We start from the raw sequence: 18,819 nt of genomic DNA on the forward strand, positions 1-18,819 counted from the left end.
ATGTCTTTGATAGACATATAGTGGTCCAGAGTTGTAGTGGCCCAGAGTTGGGGATCTTCTCTTCTTACTCTATCTTCTCTTCCAGTCTTAGTCCCTTCAATCTATAATTTCAATCCAACCTAATAATTTCAATCTAACCTCTCTGCCCTTTCAGAGAGTGTATGAGAATCTACTTTTCATTTTTGGCTCGCCTGTCTGTTACCTCTGCTAGGGTATTGTGTATCAGAAGTGCTGACATCTGCTTTGAGATGTAGTATAGGATTTTTCAATACTTGTAACATTGTGTATCAGTAGATACACCTCTCATACCTTCAGAAAGGGGACCTAATAATTCTAGAAAACAGATGTAGAGTGATAACATTGTGGCATCTGCATATGGTTTCAGCAATCTCATGGTTAAAGACCCATGGCTAAGGGAGAGAAGAATCATAGATTAGTCCTTGGAAGGAGAAAAAGTCTTGCCTGGGCACAGCCTGAGATGGGCAGATAAACGCACATAGTGGGCAGTACTGACTTTTTGCATGACTACCTATTCATATCCAGTGTATCCTGGAATAACTGTCTTCACTGGGACATTGACCACTTGTCACTTACTCTCTGTGTTTAAGTGAAACTGATCCAGGGGCGCCTGGGTGACTCAGTAGGTTAAAGCCTCTGCCTTCAGCTCAGGTCATGATCCCAGGGTCCTGGGATCGAGCCCCACATCGGGCTCTCTGCTCAGCAGGGAGCCTGCTTCCTCCTCTCTCTCTCCCTGCCTCCCTGCCTACTTGTGATCTCTGTCTGTCAAATAAATAAAATCTTAAAAAAAAAAAAAAAAAGAAACTGATCCAGACTCCTAGCTGAAGGTGTGCTCGTACGTACCAGAAAGGCCAATTAGTGTGATCTATCTCTTTGGTTACATTTATTGATTTAGGAATGGGCATATAAACCAGGATCAAAACAACGTTGAGTCTGCCTTATGAGTTTCATTGCAAGTGTTAGTGCTAACACACTATTTCTCCCTGGAGATGCCATTGGATATCATCCCACCACATGAAGAAAACCAACCTGAGTGTGAAGTCTACACAGTGGAAAGAGGCACCTAGACATGGAGAAAGACAGATTCCCAGTACCATTATTTGAAGCTTTGGATCTACCCATGCTTGAACACTGCCTTCGTGTTTTCAGTTATGTGAGGCAATCATTAACCAACAAGAGTTCTTAATGGACCTGGGAAGCAATGTGTAGCTGGGAAGGAAAGATGAGTGTTGTACTACTAGAGAGGAATTTGCTTCCTTAATTCACCAGTATTCCCGCCTTTGTTCCTGGAAAATGGGATTACCCTCTTCCCATTTGGGAAAAAATGTTGAATAGAAGCTTTTCAATTTCCCTTGGTTTACTTTCTCTTCTATAACAGAAAGCACAGGAAAACTCTGATGTTGTGGGACCCATTTGTCAAGGTTTACGGAAAGACAAGTGGCTCAGCCTCAAAATTTCTGTTTTCCTGTTGACCACCCTGCTCTCAGGAGCAGTGGGTTCCCATCTTTTACCAAAGACTCCTGAAGAATGTTCTGGATGTTACCACGTGCTTGCCCAGGCATCGTATTGTGCCAATGCCAACTTCCTGGCTTTCATAATATATAGCAGTTCTATTACCAATGGGAAAGCTGATTGATGGTTGTGTGGGAGCTCTGTAATATTTTTTTTATTTATAACTCTAAAATATTTTCCAAAACAAATTTTTTTAAAGAAAATGTCTTGGTCAGGACTTCAGATGAGATAGGACAGATCTCAGAGTGGGTGGAGCTGGAGGCACACACACGACATTTATGAGGGAGATGTTGTCACTGATGGTTTCCTGGCTTAGTTGTGAGAAGGAAACTGTACACCAGGCAGTGGAGAACCAGCGTGTTGGGGTAAGACCTCTACCCACACAACGTGGAGACAAAGTGGGCAGGAGGGACCCGCGATGGCCCAGTTCCCCTTCTTCCTTTGAACTGTAAACTGAAGACGGGATCTCGGTCTGAGTCAAAGGGACAGTATGCTCACAGAATTCCTGTCCCTGCTTTGCCTTGGTGAGTCTCCAGGACTAGGACAGATGGGTTTGGGTGGGTGAGAAAATTCACGGTGAAGCGGGGGTTGATGTGAAATGATATCTTCTGTGTACTGGACACATGCTACCTGTCAGAGTTTCATGGGCTGTGGTGTGACACTCCTCTGTTCTGGGGTCCTGGGGAAGTGAGGTTCAGAGTCATGGGGCGATACCCTCATTTACTCAGCTAAGCAATACAGAGCTCCCATGAAGTCTGCAAACCTGCTTGGTCCAAATCCCACTCTTGCCATGAATGTTTGTTGGCATAGAGGAGGGCGGGATACATAGGGTGTGGAACTATGGGTTTGGGCACAGACCAAGATTATAAAGAAGGGCTACGTTTGGGGACAATGGATGAAAAGAAAAATTTCTGACCAACCCCATTCTCTACTGATTTTAACTGTCCTCAACTTGAATGTGATGTAATCAAAGGGACTTCAGCCTGTTAATAGGAAGACCTGTGATTATGACCTTGGCTTGGTCTCATAGGAGCTCTAGACTGTGAGCCAGCAGTTCCACTGACCAAGCTCCCAGTTCCTCTTTTGTGAGGTGGAGCTGAGGGGTGTCTGCAGAAGATATCAGGACTTGTCATCTGCCCCAGTTCCTTCCTCCTTCTTTTGAGATACAGCCCTTCCTTTGGGTAATGCTTTGAGCTTTAGGTGTGGCTATACCCTGAGCCCCTACTGCAGGGCAGAATAAGTTGGACAGTCGAGAGACTCACCTCATCCTGCCCATAGTCATTTCCCGAAGTGCCAAACACCAAATGGCTTAAAACAACAGAAATCTATTCTCTCAGAGTTCTGGAGGCGAGATGTCCAAGGTCAAGGTTCCAGCAGGGCTGGTTCCTTCTGAGGGCTCCAAGGCCCCAAGGGAGACTCTGTTCCAGGCTCCTCCCTTCTGGGGATGGTAGGCAGTCCTTGGGTTCCTTTCTTGCAGGTCCTTTGCTGCAATCCCTCATGTCCTCACATGGCCATCTTCCCTCTGTGTCTGTCTCTCTATATCGCCCCACCTCTTATGGGGACACCAGTCATACTGAATTATGGGACTAGCCTACTCCCAAATAATGCTGTTTCCAAATAAGTTCGCACTCACAGGTGCTGGGGGTTAGGGCTTGAACCTACCTTTCTGGAGGACACAACGAATCATTATTCCATGGACGGGTCTATAATGCTTAGCAAGGCTGTCCACTTCTTTAGGAAGATTCTCAGACTAGCATTGGGATTCAGATAAATTTTGGTTCTCAGTGTGGCCTTCCAAAGATACCAGACTGTACCTGCCTACAGACTTGCTTCCAGGCTCCTGGTCCTGTCATGACGATACTCAGAGGGAATGAACATGGCAGCTGAGAGAAAAGACCCTAACAGCCCTGAATCCCTAGGTCAGTCTGCTTTGGAAGCCAGATTTGCTGTTGCACTTAATGGAGGTTTTGTGCCTAAACTAACACAACTAGTCATTTCCGCTTCTTACTTCTCTATACTTCTTTAGTACAGAGGGCAAATGAACCCAACTTCCGTAAAATTTTTAAAATGTGATACAATTCACCTAAGAGTAACCATTTAAAGTAGACAATCAAGTGGCATTTTAGACACATTTCGACATTTAGACACAATGTTATGTAACCACCAAAAATGTTTTCATCACCCTTAAAGGAAATGCTGTACTCACAAAGCAGCCACTCGCCATCCCCCTTCCCAGGGTGGGGGGAGGGGGATGCCACCCATGTACTTTCTGTCTCTCTAATGGAGCTATTCTGCATCTATCATGTAAATGGAATCATACATGGGACTTTTCATGTCTGGATTCTTTCTCTAGGAATGATTTTTTAAAGATTTTATTTATTTATTTGTCAGAGAGAGAGAGAGAGCGCACAAGCAGGCAGAGAGGCAGGCAGAGGTGGAGAGAGAAGCAGGCTCCCTGCTGAGCAGAAAGCCCAATGCGGGACTCGATCCCAGAACCCCAGGATCATGACCTGAGCCAAAGGCAGTGGCCCAACCGACGGAGCCACCTAGGCATCACAGGAATGATATTTTTAAGGTCCATCCATGATGTGTCACCCAACATTTCTTTCTACAATAGAATAGGAGAATATTTTATATAACATAATCTGAAGAATTCTTTAGATGCAATTTTTAAGCTTTCCAGATGATGCATCCAAAGGACCTGTTAAATAGTAATTTAACAGGAATCTGGAGATCGATTCTGGTGCCCAGTTCCAATGTGTGGGGGTGGGGTCCGGACACCACCAAGAAATTCTTGAACACCATTTGGGTGTCCTGTAATTTAACTCAGCTCTGATACTATCTACCTGGAGTTAGCATCAGATCCTGTCGGTGAGGTCTCAGTCCCGCAAGACTCCCTCCCCCCCATTTTAGATGCCAATGGCAAGTCTGGGTGATCACCTGATCAGTCAGCTATCTATCAGGAATTCCCAGGACCCCCTCTTTGGGTTTAGTTAATGTGCTAGAGAGGCACACAGAACTCACAGAAATATTTAAGTTACTGGTTGCCAGTATACTAGAAATGGCTATAACTCAGGGATAACCACATGGAAGAGATGTGGAGGACCAGGTATGGGGCAAGGGTGCCAAGTTTCCATGTCCTCTCCAGGCACACCACTCTCCCTGCATCTCCCCCTGTTCATCAACCTGGAAGCCCTCTGAAACCATCTTCCCCCCCTTTTTTTTAGGATTTTATTTTTATTTACTTGAGAGTGAGAGGATGAGAGAGAGAGAGGACAAGAAGAGGAAAGTCAGTGGGAGAAGCAGACTCCCTGCCAAGCAGAGAGCCCAATGCAGGACTCGATCCCAGGACTCCAGGATCATGACCTGAGCCGAAGGTAGTCACTTAACCAACTAAGCCACCCAGGTGCCCTGAACCCATCCTTCTGAGCGTTTATAGAGGCTTCATTACATAAGCACAATTGATTAAATCATTGGCCAATGGCAATTGATTCCATCTCCAACCCCTCCCCCATTCCCAGAGGTCAAGGAGATGGAATTGAATGTTCCAAGCTTGCCATCCTATGGTTGGTTTCCCTGGCAACCAGCCCTTATCCTTAGGTCTGGTCCAGAAGTCACTTCATAACATAATGAAAGACACTTACATTGCATCCAACCATTGGAAAATTCCAAGGGCGGGTGTCTGGTTCATTTAGTTAGAAGAGCATGGGAGGGGCGCCTGGGTGGCTCAGTGGGTTAAGCCTCTGCCTTCAGCTCAGGTGGTGATCTCAGGGTCCTGGGATCGAGCCCAGCATCGGGCTCTCTGCTCAGCCGGGAGCCTGCTTCCCCCCTCTCTCTCTGTCTGCCTCTCTGCCTACCTGTGATCTCTGTCTGTCAAAATAAATAAAATAAATAAAATCTTAAAAAAAAAAAAAAAGAAGAAGAAGAAGAGGAGCATGCGACTCTTGATCTTGGGGTCATGAGTTTGAGCCCCTTATTGGGTGTACAGATTCCTAAAATAAATAAACAGTCTTTAAAAAAAAAAAAAAAAACATGGTTAAGAAAATTCCAAGAGCTTTAGTAGCAGCTGTGTGCCAGGAACCAGGACAAAGACCAAATGTGTATTTCTTATCATAAACCACAGCATCGCCTAAGTTTTTAGGGAGCTGTGGTTTCTCATGTCCCCACTGCTACCTGTCTCAGTAGGAGTTGTAGCACCCAATGAGGCTGGACGTTGTTCAGAGCACGGGTAGAGGGTAGATGACAGTGGCCCGCCAAGGACCTGCCAAAGAGTATAAGTGTGTCAGTGTTCAGAGTCTGTAAAGAGTCCGTCGAATGACAGACACTTGGTAATTGGTGGGTTTTCATTGTTCTTCTTTCCTGAGAAATGTATTTTTTTCCAGTTATCCTGCATTCCCCTCAATGACAGTTCCTTCTGTGTAGACAGTCCTCCTTGTCTATGTCCGCTGTGAGTCTCTTGTTAGGAAAGAGGGACAAGTTCTGAGGAATCCAACACACAGCATGGAGACTGTAGTTAATCATTCTGTGTTCTCACCCCGGACACACACGCACGCACACACGGAGGGTCACCACTCTAGGAGCTGATGGATGTGTTAATTGGCTTGATTGTCGTAATTTTTCTATGTATGTGTGTGTATATACATATAGATCATGTTGTGTAACTTAAGTACACATAGTTTTATTTGTTAAAGAAAGAGAACCTCTCTCTCGCCTTTACACCCTATTCTCCTATTCTCCAGTAGGGTTTCATAAAGCAAAATGAACTAAAGGCATCTCGGTGCTTACTTTAAAAAGGGGTGGTCACTGTTTGAGCAGAATATTGGGTGATACCAGAGCTGACACAACATGAGTCTAAAAACCGGTTTGTTGGGGGAGGACTAAAAAGGGAACATGAGACCTAGGACTCCCTGACCACTCAGAGGATGATTTCCTACCTATAAATCCCACCACTGTCACTGCAAGTTTGGCCTCAGTGTACCTTTTTTCTTGGTGAAACTTGGGGGGTTCTGTGTTGTGAGTTAACCCCTGAGTTTAAGCAAGGGCCAGATGTTCTGAGATATTCTCACATCTAGAGAAATTCTAGCTTCACTGCTTGACAGACCCGCAAGACAGGTTTCCCATATTTTCATCCAAGGGATGACCTTCCTATCCCAGAATGAAATACATAGAACAGAACACAGGAGAGGTAGGGCCTGACATTTGTGAAGATCAAAGTCACATGTAGAAAGAGCATTTAGGACCATGAATGTCTTGAACTCCTTGAGAAAAGAAGAATCTTGTCAGAGAGAGCGACTTCTCTCCATTTGAATCAGGGAGGAAGCCCTCTGCTCATACTCCACAGTAAAATAATGACTGTGTTATTTAAGGGTGAAAAGTGCAGTCATGGAAAGCAGGAGAAGAAAAAATAGGCAAATCTGCAAAGATGTCTAGATGGTGAAAGAAAGACTGATCATGAAAGCAACATCATAAATGGGTAAAGGCTGCTGGAACTTTGTACATAAACGTAACTCCTGAATGAGAAACAATGGGACATAAGCAAAAGGTAAAAAAAAAAAAAAGCAATCCAAGGAAGTGCCTCCAAGAAATAGGATAGATCTCTAACAAATTAGCCATGCGTTCTCTGCCTGATATGTACTCAAAGATGAGTATACAACCCATGTTTCATGAGGGTTTCTCTTCCAGGACTCAGCCTGGGATTTGAAGATGAGAAAAAGAATGGTAAGTTTTCTTGCATAAACCCTATCTGTTCCTGCAACCCAGATTTTCTCTTTAATGCTCTGAATTCTGGGAGGGCACTGGTGGTCATCATGATGAAGAGTCAGACTAACTCTGAATTCTTTCCAGAGACACTTCCCAAGCCCTCCTTCAGTGCCTTGTCCAGCTTAGTGGTGGGATACAGAGGCAACGTGACCCTGAGGTGCCAGTCTCACTTCCAGAATGTGACATTCATGCTGGGGAAGCTGCAGGACTCCAGGTACAGGCAGGAGCAGAGGTCCACAGGACACAAGGCTGAGTTCTTCCTTACTCACCTGGAGCCAAAGGATGCTGGGATGTACTTTTGCGCCTACAAGACAATGGTCTCCCAGGAGTGGTCAGGGGAGAGTGAATACCTACAGCTCAAGGTCAGAGGTGAGAAAGGCTGCCTCAGATTTGCTCTTGAGGCATATATTCCTGTGCTGTGATGGAACCTGGCTGGGCAAGGAAAAGTCCGGGAAATGGACAGATGTGACCACTTGAATGTAAAATATGGTGGAAATAGGAAGTGAGTGTGGGGAAAGGTTCTCATCAGAGATTCTGAGTGTGGATCAACGAGGTGGATGTGGGAGTGTTTTAGAATAGAGTTTTAGGGGACCTGGATGGCTCAGTGGGTTAGGCATCTGCCTTCAGCTTGGATCATCTGCGTTCAGCTTGATCCTGGGGTCCTGGGATCAAGCCCCATGGCGGGCTCCCTGCTCAGTAGAAAGCACACTTCTCCCTCTTCCTCTGCCACTCCCCCTGCTTGTGCTCTCCTTTTCTATGTCAAATAAATAAATAAAAACTTTAAAAAAGAATATAGGTATGAATAGAAAATTTGAGGTAGAGTATGGCCAAAGATGAAGAGATGATTGTCATTGAGAAAAAGATAGTTTGAGGGCACCTGGATGGCTTAGTTGGTTAAGTGTCTGCTTTCAGCTCAGATTGTCCTGGGGGAGCCTGCTTCTCCCTCTAGCTTGTGCTCTCTCTCACATTCTTGCTCTCAAATAAATAAATAAATAAGTGAAATCTTTAAGAGAGAGAAAGATAGTCTATTAGAGTTCCCAAGAAAAGGGGTATAGCAATGCCATGCAGGACCACATAGAGAAGCACCAAAGACAGTCAAGAAACAGAGGGAGGAGGAAGACTGGGCAAGAGTCTTTACTGAGGCTTCTGTGGGAAGGAACAGACTTAAGATTGGCCCTGGTGTACAGAGGTTGTCCCTGATTATCTGGTATCTAACAGGGAATATCAACCCAGAGTGTGAGAGCCATAGAGGAGGTGGTTGGCAGTATGAGCTCTGGAATGTTTGGTTTGCACCTGAGGGGTGTGCTTGGGGAAGTGGATACCCTTGGTGGAGGATCTCTGCAGGGTCAGCAATGTCCCAAGATATCAAAGTGTCAAATTCAGAAAATAAAATCTATGGTTAATAGAAAGATGGGTAAGAATATCCCCAGGTTCATTGGAAAAGAGGAATCCCTGGTCCTTCCCTTCACCCATGCTGCTTTGGCCTCTTCAGGATCAGTCCTAAACCTTCCCTCTTACTCAACATAGACCCTAAGATGACTCCAGGTCACAGTATGAGACTCTGATGTCTGATTGCATACGACAGACCCAAATGTATTGTTATTGTTCTGCTGAAAACAGAACTCCCAGAGCTGCTACAAGTTGAGAAAACAAGAAAAATCCAAACTATCAGGACGGCAAAAGACATCCCTCATTTTTAACCCCCCACTTCAACAATAGAAATTTGGCATCCACCCACAAACCAAAGTGCCTTTGTGGGAGTTGTGGGATCTGGCACCACACAGCAAGGGACCCAAGAGGAGTCTCCCCCACCTGTGCATTGAGTAATAGGCAGACAGATCTCAGTACCAGCTGTGGAACCTGAGGGAGACTGTAAATTAATTCCAGGTCCTGTTGGCCATGGCCTAGAAGCACGTGAAGACTTGGGCAATCACCTATGGGCAAGAGAATCTTTGTAGAAGTCTATAAGCCAAGACTGAATCATGAAGAAATAGAAAATCTGAATAGATCAATAACAGATAAGGAGATTGCCTCAATAATCAAAAACCTCCTAATGAAGAAAAGTGACCAGCTGGTTTCACTGGTGATTTCCACCAGCATTTAAAGAAGAAATAATGCCAATCCTTTTCAAAGTCTTACTAAAAATGGAAGATGTGGGGGTACCTGGCTGGCTCAGCTGGTAGAGCATGTGACTCTTGATCTCAGAGTCATGAGTTCAAGCCCCATGTTGGGTGTGGAGCCTACTTAAAAAAAATTGAAGATGTGGGAACATTCCTACATTCATTTCATGAGACCAGCATTACCTATACCAAAGCCAGATAGTGACACTGGGAGAAACCTACAGAGCAATGTCCCTCATGGACACAGAGGCAAAAATTCCCAACAAAACCTTTGCAACCAAATTCAACAGCACATTAAGAAGATCTTACATTATGGTTAATTGGGATTTATCCTTAGGGTGCAAGGATGCTTCAACGTACACAATCATTAAATGTCATAGACCATGTTAATGAATGAAAGACAAAAAGACTAGGATCATCTTAATAGAGGCAGAAAAAGCATTTGACAAAACACAATGTCCTTTCAAGATTACAATCTCTCCACAAATCAGGAATAAAAGCAATGCATCTCAACATCACAAGACAGACACAACAAACCCACAGCTAGCATCGTACTCGAAGGCGAAAGGTCAAAATATTTCCTCTGAGAACAGAAACAGGACAAGGACGTCCACTCCTATCTCTCCTCGTCAACATAGTACTGGAGGTCCTAGCCCGAGCAATCAGGCAAAACAAGGAAATAAAAGGCATCCAAACTGGAAAGGAAGAGGGACAACTGTCTTTATTTGTAGATGATATAATGTTATACATGGAAAATCCTAAAGACTCAATCGAAAGACCTGTTAGATCCTGAATAGCCAAAGCAATACTGAGAAAGAAGAATAAAGCGGGGGCTACTGTAATACTGATTTCAAACTATACTACAAAGCTATGGGGGTGCCTGGGTGGCTCAGAGGGTTAAGCCTCTGCCTTCGGCTCAGGTCATGATCTCAGGGTCCTGGGATCGAGCCCTGCATTGGGCTCTCTGCTCAGTGGGGAGCCTGCTTCCCCCTCTCTTTCTGTCTACTGTGATCTCTCTGTCTCCCTGTCAAATAAATAAATAAAATCTTTTTTAAACTTTTTTTAAAAAAATTATTTGACAGACAGAGATCACAAGTAGGCAGAGAGGCAGGCAGAGAGAGAGAGGAGGAAGCAGGCTCCCCACAGAGCAGAGAGCCTGATGCGGGGCTCGATCCCAGGACCCTGGGATCATGACCTGAGCTGAAGGCAGAGGCTTTAACCCACTGAACCACACAGGCACCCCTAAAATCTTTTCTAAAAACTGTCATGTGATAGCAAGGATTCTAGGCTACTGAATAGCCATTATATAAACTATGAAAATAACAGAAGTGCATAAAACAATATTTTTTAAAAAGCTATAGTAATCCAAATGGTGTGACATTGGCATAAAAATAGACACATATATCAATGGAATGGAATCAAGAGCCAACAAATGATGTTGGAAAATGGGATAACCATATGCAGAGGATGAACTGGACCCTCATCTTGCACCACTCACAAAAATTAACTCAAAATGTATTAAAGACTTAAACATAGGACCCCAAGACATAAAACCCCAAGAAGAAAATGGGAAAATGGGAAAAGCTTCTTTACATGACCTTGACAATGATTTTTTTTATATGACCCATAAATGACGAGAAAACGAATGCAAAAATAAACAAGTGGGATTGCATCAGGCCAAAAGCTTCCACACAGCAAAAGAAACAGTCAGCAAGATGAGGAGACAACCTACCAAATGGGAGAAAATATTTGTAAAATGGTGGTGCTCCTTCCTGGGATAGGGAAGACTGGCAAGGAATAGGACTGGAAGGGGTAAAATTAGTGAGATCACTTATAAATGTTTTGTTATTAAACATAATATGATAAAACTAATGTGAAACTCAGGAGTACTAAAAAGAGCCATCTGGGGGTGCCTGGGTGGCTCAGTCATTGAGCATCTGACTCTTGATTTTTGACTCAGGTCATGATCTCAGCATCGTGAGATCGAGCCCCATGTCAGGCTCTGTGCTCAGCATGGAGTCTGCTTGAGGTTCTCTTCCTCTGCCTCTCCCCACCCCTCAAATAAATAAATAAATACAATCTTAAAAAAAAAGGGGGGGCCATCTAATGTTATGGCCCAGGTTTGGGGACCCAGTGAGCATCCCAAGGGGAAAATAGGAAATGGGAAAGACATTTTCCGCTTCCCAAAGGGGGCTTAGAGTCCATAAGCAGAATAAGAGGACCTACGTCCCCAAGATTTCCACTCAAGCACTGACTTTTTCCCCCCTGCATCTTGTTTTCTAGATGTCCACGATGGACATGGAGCTATGGAAGGAAAAAATGGTAAGATAGTCTGAGAGATATTTTTCCAATTTTTATCCACCACATGAGGCAGGCAGTCCCCTTTGGTTAAAAGGCACAGAAGAACTTTGATGCTTGGTTTCTCACTGTGATAGGAAAGATGACTGCCTTTCTGGGAAGCTGACCTCCAAGCTCCTCATGGGTTAAGGAGAAGCCGATGAGTAAAACAGTTAGAGGTGCGTCGTTTGTCTTTTTATGTAGTGAAACACCATGGCGGAGTCTTGTGAAGACTGGGGATGAGCTTGTGTGTCCAGTTTGGGCAACAGGATGGGGACCCGTGGAGCCCAGGTGCTTTGGGAATGTGTGTGATCAAGGATTTGCTAAAACTTTAGAGTTCTTAAAAACAGGTGAATATTAAGTTATTTTTCTCTGATGTTGCTTTTCCATGAGGAGTTGACTAAGAGTCTATCCTTGGAGATGCTTGTAAAAGTTAGAACTTTTGACATCTTTGGATGAAAACAGCTCATCCAGATTTTAATGGCCAAATATATAATGTAAGTTGGCATCTAGTTGCTTACTCATCTTTAATTTTTGCAACTCATAACCTCCCTGTAATCTACTCCAACGAGCCAAAATTGTCCAAGACTGTCATTAGAGTCTATGCTAGAACAACGTTGTTTTGTTTTTTTTAAGGTATCTCCCAAAATGTCCTTGCAAAATAAGTAATAGCCTTTGAAAATGTTTTCATCCGGTATTAGCAGACTTGGGGAATGAGCTCTACTCCAGCCTTATGAACATAAGTCACACCAGGAATGTTTTCTGGGAGAAATCTGAAATCGGATGGAGTCAAGGACCGTGGAAGTACCAGAAATAAGGCGGGAAGTCTAGCGATGGGTGAGAGGGGAAAGAGGAAGAGGAACAGTCTTCTTTTTGGCTCTCGTATTACTTATTTTCTTTCTTTTGTATTGATTTGTAATTCACATCCCATAAATCCAGCCTTTTAAAGTACACGATTTGGTGGCATTTGGCACATTCACAAGGTTGTGCAACCAACACCACTCTATCATTGCAGAGCATTCTCATCCCCCCCAAACAGACTCTCCTTCCCCATCAGCAGTCTCTCCCCATTCCTTTCCCAATGATGGACATTTGGGCGGTTCATATCTCTCAGGTATCGCAATTAAGGCTACTATGACCTCTGGGGGCGGGGCGGGGGTTGGCAAGCACCTGTTTGAGTTCCTGCTTCCAGTGTTCTTGGATATCTACCTAGGAGTAGAATTGCTGGGACATATGGTAACTCTATGTTTAACTTCTCAAGAAACTGCCAAATTGTTTTCCAATGTGGCCGCACCAATTTACATTCCCACCAGTAATACATGTGGGTTCCAATATCTCCACATCCTTGCCAGCACTTATTTTCCTTTCATTTTATTATAGACATCCTAGTGGGTGTGTAGATCATTTCTTGAGATGTACTTTCTGAGCTCAAATTTATACCGCAGCAATTCTAAATGGAATCAAGTCTTTAAGCACAGATAGGATGCTCCCAGCCCATAGAGGGTCACATATGTGCACATAAGGCCTGGCTTCCTCTCTGCTGCCTGAGGCCTCATTTATGCCCGTGGCAAGCTTTATTCCACTGCTCCCTGTGATGCGACACCAGAGACCCTTGCTAATTTATTCTAGCAGTTTGTAAAGAGTGATGGGAAATTTGGCCAGGAAACATGGATGCCTCAGGGTGAATGCAGATCAGTGGGTTGTGTCGCTGTAGGAAGGGGAAAGTCTTGTGATGGTTTACTTCTTCCTTCTAGTGAGGGGCTGTGGGAGAGAAGCCCAAGGCCAGATGAACGGTAAGCAGGGCTGATGTCTGGAGCAGCTGTTCCCACCCTGCTTTCTTAGGCTCCCCGAGAGGCACTAATAGTTTGCTGCTTTGAGGGTCTCTTGGATTCAGTGCCACCAAAAGATTCAAACAAGTATTGATTGTGAAAGTGACTGTGTAGGAGGTGCCGGGGAAGGAGGGCTGAGAAGAAAAGGACTGAGCAAGAGTGCGATATCCATGTCCCTCCCTGGTGTCTTTTGCACTGTGCTGGGCTAGGGGGTTCAGGCAGTCCTGGGAAAGAGATGTCCCTGGGATACAGAGATCCCGAGGCATTTGGGGTCCTTCCTGGCAGTCTCCCAACAACGAGATGCAAATGTTCACATTGGAAAGTGAAAGAAACCATGATCCAGAGAGCATAAAAATGGCAAAGGGAGTGGAGGAGCGCTATGACAGAGGGAGACAGGTGTGGGTGGGATATGGGGGGAGAAAATAATCATTATCACTACAATCTCATTCCTACACATTGAGTCAGATTTTAGACTCGGCTTTGAAGCCAGCGCTTCCCATCACTGCTCAGCTCTTCCCGTTCCGTGTTCTCTTCCCACCCCTCTCCTTACTCCCCTTCTGGAGGCATAACTGACCAAAGTGTGCAGGTGATGGTCTCGTCTACAGGACCTTCTCCTCTGCTCACTGGTAGCCTTTTACCAGCCTCTCCCCACCTCCCCACCTGCTACTCTCCTTGGCCCCTGGCAACCACCACTCTACTCTCTGCTTCTACAAGTTCAACTGAAAGATTTTTTTTCTTTGTTTCAGATTCCTCACATAAGTAGAATCTAATCAGGTAGTATTTGCTTTCGTTTGGCTCATCTCCTCAGCATAATGCATCTGTACTGTTGCAGACAGCAGGATTTTCTACTTTTTTCATGGCTGAATAATACCCCAGTACAAATACCATTTAACTCTTGAACTCTTGAATGTGGCTGTTCGTTCCTCTGGGATGGGACTTACTGTTCTCTCTGCGGCGTCGCAGTGACGGGGGTAAACGTATGTCTCCCCAGAGCGTGAGGTCACTTCTCTGGTGTTTCCACACCCAGAGGCCCGCACGGAGCTACCCATCCCAGCTGTGGAGTCCGAGCAATTCCCTTAACTTGTGCATACTTTGTTCAGGTTAGAATGAAATGGGAACAGTAAAACTACCTTGTATGTTTCTCTCTTTTTTTTGTAATTTAATGTTATTTTGTTTAAATTCAAGTAATTAACGTGTAATGTATTATTGGTTTCAGAGGTAAAGGTCAGGGATTCATCAGTCTTATATCACACCCAGTGCTTATTCCATCACGTGCCCTCCTTAATGCCCATCACCCAGTTACCCCATCCCCCTACCCAGTTGCCCTCCAGCAACCTTCAGTTTGTTTTCTAGAGTTAAGAGTCTCTTAAGGTTTGCCTCCCTCTCTGATTTCATCTTGTTTTGTTTTTTCCTCTCTTCCCCTGTGCTCCCTTATTTTGCTTCCTGAATTCCACATATCAGTGAGATCATAACAATAATTGTCTTTCTCTGATTGACTTATTTTGCTCAGCATAAGACCCTCTGGTTCCATCTACGTCATTGCAAATGACAAGATTTCATTTTTTTGATGACTGAGTGATATCCCATTGTGTATATATAGACCACATCTTCTTTATCCGTTCATCTGTTGAGGGACATCTGGGCTCCTTCCACAGTTTGGTTATTGCGGACACTGCTGTTATGAACATTGGGGTGCAGGTGCCCCTTCTTTTCACTACATCTGCATCTTTGGGGTAAATACCCAGTAGTGCCATTGCTGGGTTGTTAAGGTAGCTCTATTTTTAACTTCTTGAGGAACCTCCACACTGTTTTTCAAAGTGGCTGTACCAGCTTGCATTCCCACCATCTCATGTGCTTCCTGTCAAGATGAGAAGAACGTGTGAAGCCCCTACCACAGAGAGGCTCACCACAAATAATCAGAATTATGGATACGGCTGAAAGGTTTATTAGGGAATCCCCTTGGGCGAGGCCCTCTCTGCGAGTGCCCACCCAGTTAACCCCCTGCTAGCTAGTCCAGTGGCTACTGTTCTTATCCTCACTTTGAAGAGGGAAATGAAAAGTCAGAGAGATTAAGGAAATTCCCATCGTCATTGGAAGTCCCAGCTCAGAAGTGGTAGCAGCAAGTTCTGGAAGCCGGGGTATCTGACTCCTCGCACCTGTGGGGCTGAACTCGATCAGGTGTTTCAGGAGCCAAACTGATTCTATGACCTGCTCCTCTCCCACCAGCCAACAGATTGATCTTTGCTGCCACCTTCAGCTGCCTTTCCATTTCCATCCTCTTCCTCGCTGTCTTCTTCATCAACAGATGCACCCAGCATGGTGAGTTCAGGGAAGCACTGGTTTGTTTGCTTGTTTAATAAGTAGACTTCACACCCAGCATGGGGCCCGATGCAGGGCTTCAACTCATAGCCCTGAGATCAAGAGCCAGACACTTAACTGACTGAGCAACTCAGGCACTCCGGGGAGCCCTGGTTTTAAACATTGGGGAAGGGGAATGAAGTGATGGATTTTCTCATTATACAAATCCCTCCCCATTTTGTTGTTGTTGTTGTTGTTTTGTAGGTTCGTCACATGGAGATTCCACCAAGAGGTAGATATACTTGACGAATCTTATGTCCCTCCCTTCTCCAGAACCCTGTTTGCACTTCTGTGATTCCCATGCCTCTTCTCTCCAAAGCCCTGTCCTCTCCCTCAGTCTTCAGATCCCTAATGTGTTTCTGTCTCTTAGAATCAGCCATTCTGAATTTCCCAAGCAGGAGGCTACAGGTGAGTGGTAAGAGAGAAACCACAAGGGAATCGTGGGATGGGAAGAGTAAGTCTCACTCCTGCAATCCGAGACCTGATTTTTTTTTTTTTTCCATTCACTCACATGCAGATTTATCCAACCTGGAGAGGCTATCTGTCTCGGTGAGTTCTCCCCACTAGGTCACTTAGCACCATAGGCTGACCCCATCTGCCTCCTGGTTTAGCCCACATTCTGGTTAGTTGGATGCCCTCAGTTCACGTGACTGACAAGAGGCCAATTAACATTGTGTTTAAAAAACACGTGCCTTGACCAAACTCATCAAAACAGAGGGTAGAATGGTGGTTACCAGGGGTGGGAGATATTGCCCAAAGGATACAGACTTGCAACTAGTAGATAAGTTAAGTCATGGAGATATGACCCACAACACCGTGATTATAGCTCACAACGCTGTATTATAAACCTCAGAGTTGCTAAGAGACTAGGTCTTAATTGTTCTCACTGCAAAAAAGAAATGGTAATTATGCAGCAGGATGGAGATGTTAGCTGACATCATGCTGCAATATATAAATGTATCAAATCAACCCATGGTCCCCCTTAACCACATACAATGTTATATGTTAATTATATCTCAATAATTCAACAAAGAAACACCTGCTTTGTATCCCACAGTAGCTGGGTTCCAACTCCCCATGGCTACTGTTTACCGCCAGTATGGTCTGAGACAACTCGTGAAACCCCTGTGATTCGGACGCTTTATTCCCTCCCTTATCTAAAGGGGATCAAAATCCCCCATGAAAAGGCCTGTGTGAATCCAGTGACACACTAAACATAAAGGGTTTGCTGGAATTTCTGGCAAGTTTTAAAACATCAGATGGATGGCATGAAAGCAGTGATTAACAAATGTTAATCGATGTACATCAATCAATTTTCTCTGTTTAAAAAAACTGCTTGCTTGTCCTTTAACATTAACTATCATTACCTCTAAGAGCAACTATCAGATGACATTTGTACATTTTTCTATAGGACACAGAGGTTCCTTGGTCCATTCTGTATGCCAAAGCATGTAAAAAGGGGCATTAGCAAAAGGTGTAAACTGTTCGCTGTTGTACTTGAAAAATATCTATGCCTGTGGCGTTCATTGAGATACATATGTATTTTTTAAAAGGTATAGAAAAACATAGTTCACAGGTTCACAAATGAACCATCAATGAACAAATCTAGTCCATGTTAAATGTTGGGTAAATGACATTGATTAGCAACTTGTTGATAATAACAATATTATAATAACATGATATTATGGTGGGGTACCTCACCATACAATGAAATTCTATTAAACAACAACAACAACAAAAAGGGAAGAAACTAGTGAAAGATCCATGTGCTAAATGAATACACTGCAAAACCATTTAGCTAAGTTATGAAAAGAGCCAGATACAGGAGACTGTCCATTGTCCCATTCCTGTAAACTCTCCCCAGGGAGTAATTCAATAACCGGCTGTGGCTAGAGCCAGGAGGGTGGGTATAACCACACCCAGGAGGGCGGGTATAACCACACAGGCACAAAGGGAACTTTTCTGGTAACGAATGTCCTAAAAGTTATTCTGACCGAGGGCTACCTCAGTCCACAGATCCACTAAAGGTCATCAAATGGTTTACCTCTGTTAGGTGAATTTCATGGTATATGAATTATATCTCAATAAAATTGTTTTTAAAATAGCATGATATTAACACAACCAATAGGTAATTCTTACGGGATAGGAGTTCTTATTCTCAACCCCATAAATTTGCAATGACTGTTCTTGATACCAGTTATCATTAGTAGTGTTTTATGATTAAAACTAGAGTCAAAACCCTCATCCTCCCAAGACCACAGCCATTCCTGAAATGGGGCTGTCCAGTAATGGACAGTTTGCCGCAGTAATGGACGCGTCCTATGGCTGTGTTACCGGATACAGCAGCCCCTGGCTACATGTGGCGATTGTACACTCAAAATGCATCTGGTATGACTGAGGACCCGCGTTTTAAGTTAAATGTAATTTTAATTCACTTAAATGTCAGTCACCCTATGTGGCTTGTAGGTACCATATTGGACAGCTAAGCTCTAAAAGCCCATCTCTTTCCCCCAAAGACTGAAAGACCCCCCCAGGGAGGGAGCCATGCTGATCTCTACCTGAGGCAGTCTCTGTCCTCCGCCGAGGAGCCCCAGGATCTTGTGAATGTGCAGTGCGGCAGGTAAAGGATGACAGCCAGAGCCCTAGAAAAGGAGAACGTGCGTTAAGATGCTGGAATGACTGGTCTCATGGAAAACAGGTCACTCCACGTCCTTGGCTCATAATCCATAGTAACAAAATTAAAGTTCTGCTTTTTTGATTCCGTGTCTCTCAAGAATTACAGGCTGGGTTTTCCTAAAATCTGGAGTGTGACTTTAGTGTGGACTGACTTGAAACATGTCCTGTGTCTACGGGCTGATGGTACTGTTCTAGCTACTTACGGGATT

At 44.3% G+C, this 18,819-nt stretch overlaps 1 protein-coding gene across 2 annotated transcripts; it reads left to right on the forward strand.

Moving 5' to 3' along the window:
• Nucleotides 1-1,850: 1,850 nt before the first annotated feature.
• On the forward strand, nt 1,851-18,692 carry LOC131818899 (V-set and transmembrane domain-containing protein 1-like). Of its 2 annotated transcripts, XM_059153683.1 has the most exons (9): nt 1,851-2,054; nt 7,213-7,248; nt 7,375-7,659; nt 11,694-11,732; nt 15,803-15,895; nt 16,139-16,166; nt 16,305-16,342; nt 16,452-16,483; nt 18,451-18,692. In XM_059153683.1, exons 1-9 carry the CDS (start codon nt 2,021-2,023, stop codon nt 18,556-18,558), a joined length of 693 nt encoding a protein of 230 aa, XP_059009666.1. In that variant the 5' UTR covers nt 1,851-2,020; the 3' UTR covers nt 18,559-18,692. The 2 variants fall into 2 exon arrangements, with proteins under 2 accessions (XP_059009666.1, XP_059009667.1); XM_059153684.1 differs by lacking the exon at nt 7,375-7,659.
• Nucleotides 18,693-18,819: the final 127 nt, after the last annotated feature.

This window comes from Mustela lutreola, chromosome 16, assembly GCF_030435805.1.
Source record: "Mustela lutreola isolate mMusLut2 chromosome 16, mMusLut2.pri, whole genome shotgun sequence".
NCBI classification, from domain to species: Eukaryota; Metazoa; Chordata; class Mammalia; order Carnivora; family Mustelidae; genus Mustela; species Mustela lutreola.